Source organism: Chaetodon trifascialis, chromosome 7, assembly GCF_039877785.1.
Source record: "Chaetodon trifascialis isolate fChaTrf1 chromosome 7, fChaTrf1.hap1, whole genome shotgun sequence".
Classification (NCBI taxonomy): Eukaryota; Metazoa; Chordata; class Actinopteri; order Chaetodontiformes; family Chaetodontidae; genus Chaetodon; species Chaetodon trifascialis.
Window position 1 is genome coordinate 11,944,592 of NC_092062.1, and position 11,283 is coordinate 11,955,874.

Genomic DNA, 11,283 nt, shown 5'->3' on the forward strand with positions numbered 1-11,283 from the left:
GAATAAGCAGTTTCATTTGGAGTTCTGCCCACCTTTCATTTCTCCTAGAATTTGTTTGAATCTGTGCTGTTTGGAGATGGCAACATGAATTTGGCATGTATTTGCTTTGAAAACAGGTTCATGTGTGAGTTTTTCCAAAGGAAATTGTTACCGAAGACCATATTCTGTCTGGAAAAGACTCAACTCTGCTGAGTTCCTCATAAACTCAAGGCATCTTCACTTTTATTGAATTATATCATGGTGAGCCAGACCCATCTCACCAGTCATTTAGAGCTTTTAATTCTTGGACCTGTGCCGACAACATAAAGCAAGCACATATGCACACACACACATCTGAAACAGCTCTGTTTAAAGATACGCCGCAAAGAGCCAGAGTGGTGTTGCATGTGTCTCCCCTGTGTGGGTAAAATAACAAGTTTTGCAGGAAGTGCCAGGGATTGACTTGGATTGACAGCTAAGATTTGCTCTGCTCTGAAAGTTTTATGCCATGGATTTTAACTTCCGTCAAGGCTCCAGTAAGCAGAGCTCTTAGCGTCCTACTTTGCCTCTGCACAATCCATTTGCCTCTGTCGCTGCAGGCCTTTACAATACTATATCTTGATCCATTCAGAAACAAGACTGCTCTCTGTTGTAATCACAGTTTAATTGCCAGGCTAAGATGCTGCATGGCTAATCAGCCGGCTTTGGACAAGAATGATGATCCATTTTCTCTGAATGGGATAACAGATGTTTGAGGTCTTGCACCCCCTTTCACAGTGACACACACACACACACACACACACACACACACACACACACACACACACACTTTACCCACATCCCCCACCAATCTTCTCTTTCGGCCCCAGGACTGTTCAATCATTTGCTCACATTAAAGTGGCAGATGTCAGAGTTGTGGAGGTGATGCCAGACAAGATTACTGCTTCTTTGTCACAACATAGAATAAAAGAAGATAATGTTTGGCTGAAAAAGTGTCATTTCATGCACTGACAGGACAACAGTTTCCTAAATGATGAGGAAATGAGGAAACATACTGTGTTTCTTTAACAGCTTGTATATTTTACATTTAATATTGCAATTTGAATTAAAATATGTATATGCCAGTATGGATTGAAAAAGTACTGGAATATTCTGGACTGAATCACGTTGTCTTGTATCTTTGCCAAAATACTCAAAATTATACACTTAATTTCTGCACTATCCCTGAATCAAAATGCCAGTCTGTATCTCATCCCATTACAATAATTGTTGTTAAAGACTTGAAATCAGACTAAATGACTTGTTAAGATGGATATTTTCCTGCAGTGATAATGAGACAGCTCACTCAACAGCAACTCCTGCCAATGTTGTCACAATTTCTTTTTATGTGCCCATCTTCTTGAGTAGTAAATATTCTTTCACTTCCCAGTCCTTCAACCCACATCATTTACTGGTGAGAGTGCAAGAGAGAGAGAGAGAGAGAGAGAGAGAGAGAGAGAGAGAGAGAGAGAGAGAGAGAGAGAGAGAGAGAGAGAGAGTCCTTGATTAACACCCAGCTAAAAATATCCCCCTCATTCATTTCACACTCCCAAGTTTCCCTCTCATTCTCACATCCTCCATTATTCACAAACACTCTTACCCTGGATCTTCACAGAAACATCATGTGTAGACGGGGTTCCCAGGCGGTGTACTTGTCACTGTTAATACATAGTCAGGGATAATCTGCAGTGTCATGCTGTAGTTTCCATTAAGGTTAGGGCTCTTTAAACTGCAACATGTTTTTTTTTTAAAAATGGCTACACATAATATTTTCCCATCAGTTAATCCTTTCCACATGACCTTGAATACATTAACATGATTGCCAATGTAAATGTGGCTGTGATGACGGGAACTGGCAGCCTTAACAGGCCTCCACACTAAGTTTCACATAGAAATGACTGAATTCTGCCTGAAAATGCAGTGTAAACAAATCAATGTTTTAAGAACAGCACGGGGACAACAACCCACATAAAAGGAGTCATACACGGAAATTTCCATTGCTTCACTATTAATTATTAATCATTGATATGGATGAGGTACTGAAACAAGTCTGTCATTCTGACAGGTAACCAGTGGATAGTGCCTTTTTGGTGCAATACATTTCTCCTCTAGGGCATAAAAAAACACTGTCTCTGGTCTCAGTTGTTGTGCTCCAGATATCAACTGAGCTCCTGACAGGCAGGAAAATTGTTACTTTGCTGTGAAATCCACATGGGATTTTACTGAAGGAGGCTGTTCTGCACAGATACAGACACACATTCAAACTGACATACATAAATGCTGATGTAGTCGTCTGAATCCTGTCTGTACTGTATGCCTACACACACACACACACACACACACACACACACACACACACACACACACACACACACACACACACACACACACACACACACACGTTGTGTTTTTATCACTTGTGGGGACATTACATAGACTTACATTCATTTCCTGGAGCCTTACCCTAACCCTAACCATAACCACTATCTGCCTATTCCTAAGCCTGTTCCTAACCTAACCTTACCTAACCCGTAACCCTATCCTCAGTCTGCACCCTAAAATTTAATGATTTACATTAAGGGGACCTGCATTTTGTCCCCATAAGGCAGATGAGTCCCCACAGTGTGACTGTGTAAACAGATTTTTGTCCCCACAACATGATGAACACCAGGTCACACACACAGTATACAAATATATATACACATTCTGCATGACCATGCGTGGCTTTGTATTTAGTGCTTATGCTCTGTTAGTGTCACGTGAGAAGATGTAGAAAGGAGTGAGGTCATTTTGTTTTTCTTCAAGATTAACATTTAAGTATTAAATTGACTGGAATTAATGCCATTAATTAATGGAATTAATTAATACACTAATGTGGCAGAAAACCAACAGATACGATACCACATGAACAGGCCTACTGTACTTCCACCAAGGCTAAAGATGCTAAGCAAGCCTAATATGCCATTGTGTCTATTCTAAAAGATTTGTAATGGCTTACTATATAGAAAACACTGCAGGTCAATGGTTGGAAGGATGTGGGCCCCCCATCCAAGGGAAAGGCCGCTGATGAGGTTTTCTGTTACCGAGTTGTGAAATTATTGCTCTCAGTTGAAGAATAACACGAACCTCATCCATGTAATACCCCTCTGCTGGTGAAGGCCTCCCACTCATAAACTCTGCAGGAGGCGGTGGCAGGGGTAAGGGGGTTGTTTCTCAATCTATTACACAAGCGTACACACACACACACACACACACACACACACACACACACACACACATACACACACACACACACAAACGAAACCTCCACTCAATAATCCACCCACTCACACACACACACGCACTAAAACAATGTTTAATACTTTATTGCGCTGGTGCTGTTTCCCACATACACCCAGCTGATTCAAAAAGAAGCAGGAGGAGGGGATGCAGTGGGTGGGGGTGGGAGGTCTTTGGGAGGATGAGGGGGGCAGACAGCTGCTGTGTACAGTTACCATGGAAACCTTTGTCTAAATTGAGAATTTAACAGAGATGAGCATTGTTATTAATTCAGTTTTAAGTGGTTTTTATCTTTTTGTCTACCAACATGTCAGAGATTTGCCTTAAGCAGTATTTTTTTTTCATGTGTCAGACAAGCAACATATGGCTCAAAACATGGCAGACAGAACCCCACCCTATGCTGGAACCACACCTCTATACCACTGCAGATCTTGATTCTTATTTGCTATAAATGTGGATTGCTGAGCGGGGACAGGACCTTTTAAAATGACTTTCAAAAATGAAACGTTGACCATTTAAACATAGATATACATAGATGCAAAGAGAAGGTGAAGCTGCGCTGCAACAACACAACAGAACTGTTACTTTCGGATATCCTTCTTTTCTGAAAGGTTTGGGAACGCCAGTGACAGCAATTTTACAAAACAAATTCTATTTGCCTATTTTGGCTTCAACCGAGGTGGAAGAGAAATTCAGTTCAATGGAAAGTAAAAGCATTGTAAAAATACTCCATTAGGATTAAAAGCCATTCAAAATCTTACTTAACTAAAAGTGTAAAAGTGTTTTTGGCTGAATACGACTTCAAGTCTCAAAAGGTAAAGTGCTAAAAATAAATAAATAAATAGTACAATACAATATCTCAAATGTGATGTTATAGAAGTACAAAGCAGCAGAAAGCAAATACATGAGTAAAGTTCAAGTAGATTAAAAATGTACTCAAGCACAGCACTTGAGTAAATGTAATTAGTCGTTTTCTAACATTGGGTTGCATTTTATAGATCACAGTGCATTGGTGTGTAAGGCTGAGTGAAATACACCAGAACAACATCAACCTGAGAAGCAGGAATTGAAGTTTCTAATCCTTCTCATATCATAACACTCAATAAAGTTCTTTGTTTTGAGGTGAAGTCATTTCCATGATTACAGTGGGTGGTTCAAAATGTGGTGAGTATCCTGAGCGTGCTGTGGAGGAACTGGGACGCTTATTTCCTGTGATGTTACCATGGTGCCCTCTAGTGTTGGAAACCTACTCTGCACATGTGATACCAACAATGTCCTTTCACAATAGCTAAACCACACAAAACATTCATGTCAAAACACTGTCCTGATCCACATAGACTGTAAGATAATTTATATCCTTGTTAAAAACCAATGTCAATTACTACATTATGAAGAAGACAGTTAAATAAAGTGGCGCAACATCTGTAGACGCATTCAGTTTAATTCAAATTGAACAGAATTCAAAGTTATGATACCTAAAAAAAATACACACACAGAAGCAATGTGGACGTATAACTGTCCAAGCTAACAAGCTGGGAACATTCCCAAATGCGCAGTGTACAAAATATCACAATATAATATGTACAACACAAAAAGAACACAAACACACAGACAAGCACACTCAGAAAGTTGGTATTTACATGAAAATAAATAGAAAGAACCAATAAATAACATCAAAATGTGTTGGTTGATGGATGACATAAAGCTGGATTATCTGATATAGAGCCGAGCACTGATTTATACTCTGTATACTGCAGGCAGAGCAGAGTTATTCTTCATAGTGGTATAAGGTACACAGTCACTATAGAGGTTCACCAGCTCTTTTTTATAGAAATCATAATCTCTACCTTTTTAAATCCAAATTTTTCCCCTGATAAATTTACATTCAAGTCAGGATACGGATTAAGCCTGAAAACTCAAACACAAAAAGATATTTAATTGAATATGGGAAGAAAATGGCGCTTAAGGTATGCTTAGTTAGCTTGATAAAAACTGGCTGTCAGCTGGCTCTGAATTCTCTGTAAATACAAAGGGAACCCAGAACACCTCCGCTTCTTTGTTCGGCACACAACATTTTCACCAGCGTGTAAGACAAACAACGACATCAGAGAGGATATAATATAAAAAGACAGGTAAACATCTGCAAAGACAAAACTCCACCAGCTTCTCGGTGAAAACGGGGAACACTGAGATAATGATCAGATCCATCATTTCTCTGGATGATATTCATTACATTTCATTGCATTACACACAAGTAGGGATATATAAAACCTGCAATGCTTGTTTACAGAAATAGAAAATTTTAACCTTCCGTGAGCTACAGTTGATGATAACTCCATCATAAAACAGTGATGGAACGATCCAACCCAAGTCTCAAAGGGTTAGAAATCTATTTCTCCTATTTCTATGCACCCCGTACCTCTGGATATTGACTTGTTCTCCTGCTTTGAATGTAACTGTGCACTAATGGGGTGAAAGCTCAAAAGTCAGCAGCAGCTGAGTCCACAACTTGAAATAAATAAGAATAAATAAGACAACTCCATTTTCTCAAATAAGTGGATAACTGCAGAGGTGTCGTCACATCGATAATAACTTGAATAAGATGAGGACAAAGATGACATGATACTGTACATTATCATCAGTTTTAGATTGTAAAGGTGAACAACAAAACATAATAAACTGACATGTTTGTGCATGTGTTATGATGTGTATTCCTGTCTCAATACAGCAGTGATCGCATATATAATCTTTTTCAAGCAGCTCAGGCGCATTTAATGTAGCTTTCCCAGAATAGCAACAGGCCTGGTAAACTCTGTTTCCTTTTCAGGCTCAGTTTTTTTTGTTACTGAAAGTCACGTTTTAAACCAGATTGACAGTACTTGGCACCGCAATAAAGAGAAGGAATACTAAGATCTATCCTGGACCATACACTACTGTATTTTTGGATTATTTGTGATAATGGTCACCTTATGAAAGACCTTTGACACCTCTCACTGACAGAATGATCCTCTCTCAACACAAACCTGTCTCATATTTTATCTACAACAACTCAGATCATGGCTTAAATAAACACCTTAAAGCATCCATCCATCTAAATCTTCCTCAAATTAAGTCTTTCATGTTTTAGCACTGTCAACCTGGAACTCAAAGCAAGGCCCTACCTCACCTCTACCTCTCTCGCTTCCCTTCCTCTAATCTCTTTTAGCCCTTCCTTTCCTCTTTCTCCTGCCAGAGTTCTCCTGCGGCTTCTCCTCTTTGCTTCCCGTCACCACTGCTCCGTTGGCGGCCTTGCTGAGCCCGTTGAGACTCCCGTTAGAGAGGGCCTTGCCCGCTTTGGAGGAGGAGGAGGAGGAGGCGTCGCGCCTGGGCTGCTGACGGCGGTAGGTTTGGTAGTAGAAGTTGCCGAAGAGGATGATGAAGGTGATGGCGTAGCAGATGAGGGAGTAGTGCATCCAGTGGGGGAAGTCGCAGTTGACATAGAGGGACAGGGCTGTGTGGCCAATGGTGATGTGGAACTGGATCTGAGACATGACGAGAGAAACCAGAATCACATGTTTGCAATGCATAATTGTTTCAAGTTTTCAAAACGGCTGAGATTCATTGTTTCAGTTCGAGATTCAGTGAGAGATGAACCCTCCAAAATGTGTTAAATGAATACTTTTATTGAAATTAGTCACAAAGTAAGGTGACAGCTCACCATCTGGATGATAGTCAAGTACTTCTTCCACCACAAGTACTTCTGGATCTTAGGTCCGCAGGAGGCCAGGCCATAGTACAGATACATCAAGACATGGATCGCTGCGTTCATGTGTGCACCAAAGAAAGCTGCAAATAAAAGAAAAAGAAAACACTTATATTAGTTGTGGGGCTGAAACACAGCTTTGATACACATCTTTGTTTTCTACAAACCCTTAAACACGCAAACTGTGAATGCTACATTTTCCAGCTTCATTAACACAAAGAGATTGACAGTAATTCAGTAAATTGTCCACTGAGATGGATTATGTATCTATGCCTGTGCAAGATGTTTTTCATGCTGCCACACAGAATATGACACAGAGGGCACCTTACTACAAACATTTACAATGCTTCCTCCACAAAATGACCAAAACTACTGTGATTAGTAGTTAATTGGATATAACATCATAAAGTAAAGGGCCGAATGAAACAGGGGGAAAAGGTTACAATTATTTTAATTGTTGATTCAAAAATATATGACTTTACAGCTAAGAGCAGGCATGATGTAGAAATCTGTGGTAACATGAGATACGCACACTGTCCACCTGCCACCCATTTGATGCCGATCCACCAGAGCGTGAACATGGTGCAGTGGTGGTAGACGTGCAGGAAAGTAACCTGGTTGAATTTTTTCCTCAGGATGAAAAACACAGTGTCCAGATACTCGATGCCCTTAGAGACGAAGTACCACCACAGAGCTCCTGCCACCTGTCGCAGACATGAACACGAGAAATGGGTTGAAGGGAGAAGATGCAGGTGGAGGAAGGAAATGCAAACAAACAGGGAAACACAGAGAGTTGGAGAAATAAAGAAGTTGTTGTTTTGGTCGTTTAACACTTTTCTAGTCTATTCTATTCTACATCTTAATCCTAAGGGTCACCTGAGACTGGCTTGACTTTGTCACGTGTAACTACGTCATGGAGCAGCAGGAAGGAAGGTGAAACTGAACGCCATCCGCGCTCCCTCTTCCAACTCGCACTTTCTCTGATAACAGGAGGAGGGTCCGAATAAACGGAACCTGATCATATTTCTAAAACCACTGAGATTAAGTTTTACTGCCACGTTGACAAGTGTTTTCTTCACCATTTGGGTACAACAGAACACCGCAGTGACGACAGATTTATCTGTGAAACGTGTTGCATGGTAGTAAATTAGCAGAGGTGTCTTATTCCTTCTGGAAACCAACTGCTGCACACACCTAAACCCACGAAAGAAAGTTACATAACAGAGCAGGTGAGGTTCAATCCACTGTGGTAAATGTTCCATTTTCGCTTATTACAAGTGTGTTTGTGTGTGTGTGTGTGTGTGTGTGTGTGTGTGTGTGTGTGTGTGTGAGAGAGAGAGAGAGAGAGAGAGAGAGAGAGAGAGAGAGAGAGAGAGAGAGAGAGAGAGAGTGCAGGAGGCCACGCAACACTCACCCTGACTTCATTGGGGTCGTCTGAATAGTCCACTGGTTGGCAAATGTAACTGTAGCTTGCCGCCCGCGCTGCCATAAACAACTTAAAAAACAGGAGAATATCTCTGTTGAGTCACGGATAATAAACAGACAATGGCAGAAGCACACAGCGAGAGTGACAGAGAGATGAACAGAGATCAAGTGCAGGCAGAAAGCTGGATACCCTGTAATGAGGTTAGTCTAAACCCAGGGGCCAAAACTGCTACTGTAATGTATAGTTATGGTTTGGAGAAAGACTTCCACAGCTTCAACTTACTCCCTACGGTTCTTCCACACATGCAGGATACCAGAGGAACATCTAGCAAGTCTCTAATAGCCACCTACTTCTTTAAAGATGAAGAAGTTGAGGAAGACCATGCTGAAGTTGTAAACAATGAGGGTTTTGCGGAGCTGGAACGGCTCTCTGTTCTTCATATATTTGGGCCCCAGCCAGAGGAACAGCAGGTAGGAGGTGCTGATGGCCAGCGTGGGCAGGGGGTTGTCCATCAGAGGCCATTTCTCCACTCGCTTGTCTGTGGGACAGATGTTCTCAGAGCATTACATAACTATTCTTAATATTGGCATCACGCTGGCACAGTGTGGGTTCACTGTTTATTTACAGGAGAGAGCAGGTCAAAACTGCTGAGTGCAGATGCCAGGCGAGCTGTCTGGACATCAGTTTGATGTAGACATCTTTGTTTAATGGTGCATGTGATACATGTAGAATGTTACATATAGTGTGGGTGTGTGTGAATTTTGATTCTCTTGTGAGGTGAAAGGTACTGTATCCATCCCTGCAACAGTTTTCATCATATCGGTTTAGCAGGTGAATCAAAATGTGAGTTTTACTGATTTTCACCCACTGATTCCAGTTGTTTCAAAAAGCAAATTTCTGGCTCATTTTTTACTGCCTCATTACAGAAAAAACATACCTGTAGATGTTTACATGGTGGTATACTTTGGTCACTTATAAAACACAATTTCTCTCCTTCAAAAAAAGAGATCTCTTACACTGACTCTGAGACATGACAAAAATACAAGATTATTACCTGCGATAGTTAGGGTCCATTTGTAGAATTCTATGGTGTCATTAATTAGATGTGTGACAATCTCCATGGCCGTGGCCGATGACCTGAAATTAAAGAGACAGGTGTGAGAATGGAGGCCTCTACAGTCACAGCTTTTAGGAGACAGATCTAGATCCACTGAGTAAGACTGGTGTCACCTACAGGAGATCAGTAATCAGCGTCACCCTCACCTTATTATAACACTGGAGCACCGTAAAAATTCTATTTTATGTATTATTTTAAAATGACTGATCCTTATATGCTATATGAAGCCCTAAAAGAAAGGAACCAGGAGGCCAGTTTTCAGCCTACAGGAGTCTGTGGCCCCATGAGGCCATGATAGATGGGCTATAGGCTTCATTGCGCACAAAGTCTGGGAGCACCGGCCGGCAAAGCGCATGTGTCAGCAGATTTTTTTTGGCTTGAGCACGACCACCGGCCAACCTGGTGGCCCTTATCGTGAGGGAGGGGGTTGCCTGGTGCCCCACTTTTCCATTGAAATGGGTCATCTCCTATATAGTGCCAGACTGACGCATAGGCTGATAAGTAGCGGGGAGCAGAGTCAGACACAGTGTGATTTAATGATCCTGTAAGGATGACGCCCCCCTCTCTCTCTCCAGCCTGGAGCGGATCAAGCGCTGCTGCAGCATCTGCCTTCAGTCCTGCATGCGCTCTCCGTACAAGCTGCTGCGAGAATAAACCAAACATCATTGTTTGAATCGACATTTAACCGCACGTTATATTTCTGAAAGGCTTAATCGAAAATAGGCCTAATTACTATAAGATCAGCAACAATTTGAGTGTCGAATTTGCATTCTGCGGCATGCAGTCCGGCCTTCAACTAAGGCTGCAGGAGCAGTCCTGTTATCAATATGGTTTCTCCAAAACGCTCGAGTTTTTCCATCTTAGATCTGTAAAACAACATGATTGCTGTCCATAAAACATAACATCAACATCAAGACTGGGCACAGGCAACACATATCAGTCCTTAATATCGACATTGGTCTCGCCCTCTACTCCGTGCGAATGAGGATGCTCATTACCTTACCGTGTCGGTGCTTTAAAAAAAAAAAATCCGTCTATAATGACATTCAGTGCAAGGTCGTGCAGTGTGCGCTATCCCGGCTTATGATCGACTGAGCTTGTTTTCTAAGAGTGGGTTAATTGTTCCGTATCCAGTGTGAAATAAACGGGCCGCTGAATAAACGGCGATGGCATGAATTTGTCGTAGAGGGACCACACTGGCCTCCACTGTGCGTCTGCTTCAATGAATTCCTCCTCGATTCCTCCACAACACCAGTGTCAAGGCAGACAGAATACATCCAACACTTCCGATTAAACTTTCAAAATAAAAAAGCAAACGCGCATGTCCTCATACAGCACAGGGGAAAATGTGAAAATACAAAATATTTCATATTTAATGGCGATAAAATCAAATAATTGTGATAATAAAAGGTATAACAATACTAATTTGTATAATAATAATAATAACAATAATAATAATAATAACAATAATAATAATAATAATAATAATAATAATAATAATAATAATAATTATTATTATTATTATTATTATTATTATTATTATTATTATTACAATATAATATGATTAATAACAATAATATTTCAGCCACAAGGATTTTAAAGTCGAAATTTAGATTTGTCATAAACAGACCTAATCGGTCACATTATCTTTTACTGCTGCAGAATGAGCGCATGTGACAGTTAGTCTCCTTTTATTTGAAA

At 40.8% G+C, this 11,283-nt stretch overlaps 1 protein-coding gene across 2 annotated transcripts; it reads right to left on the reverse strand.

The window, feature by feature from the left end:
- Nucleotides 1-4,705: 4,705 nt before the first annotated feature.
- On the reverse strand, nt 4,706-10,826 carry elovl4a (ELOVL fatty acid elongase 4a). 2 transcript variants are annotated; one of them, XM_070965595.1, is made up of 7 exons: nt 10,586-10,826; nt 9,520-9,602; nt 8,816-9,003; nt 8,454-8,534; nt 7,572-7,743; nt 6,995-7,122; nt 4,706-6,818 (listed from the first exon to the last, which is right to left on the reverse strand). In XM_070965595.1, exons 2-7 carry the CDS (start codon nt 9,584-9,586, stop codon nt 6,489-6,491), a joined length of 966 nt encoding a protein of 321 aa, XP_070821696.1. In that variant the 5' UTR covers nt 9,587-9,602; nt 10,586-10,826; the 3' UTR covers nt 4,706-6,488. The 2 variants fall into 2 exon arrangements, with proteins under 2 accessions (XP_070821696.1, XP_070821697.1); XM_070965596.1 differs by having other exon boundaries at nt 10,581-10,719.
- Between the last annotated feature and the right edge of the window lie 457 nt (nt 10,827-11,283).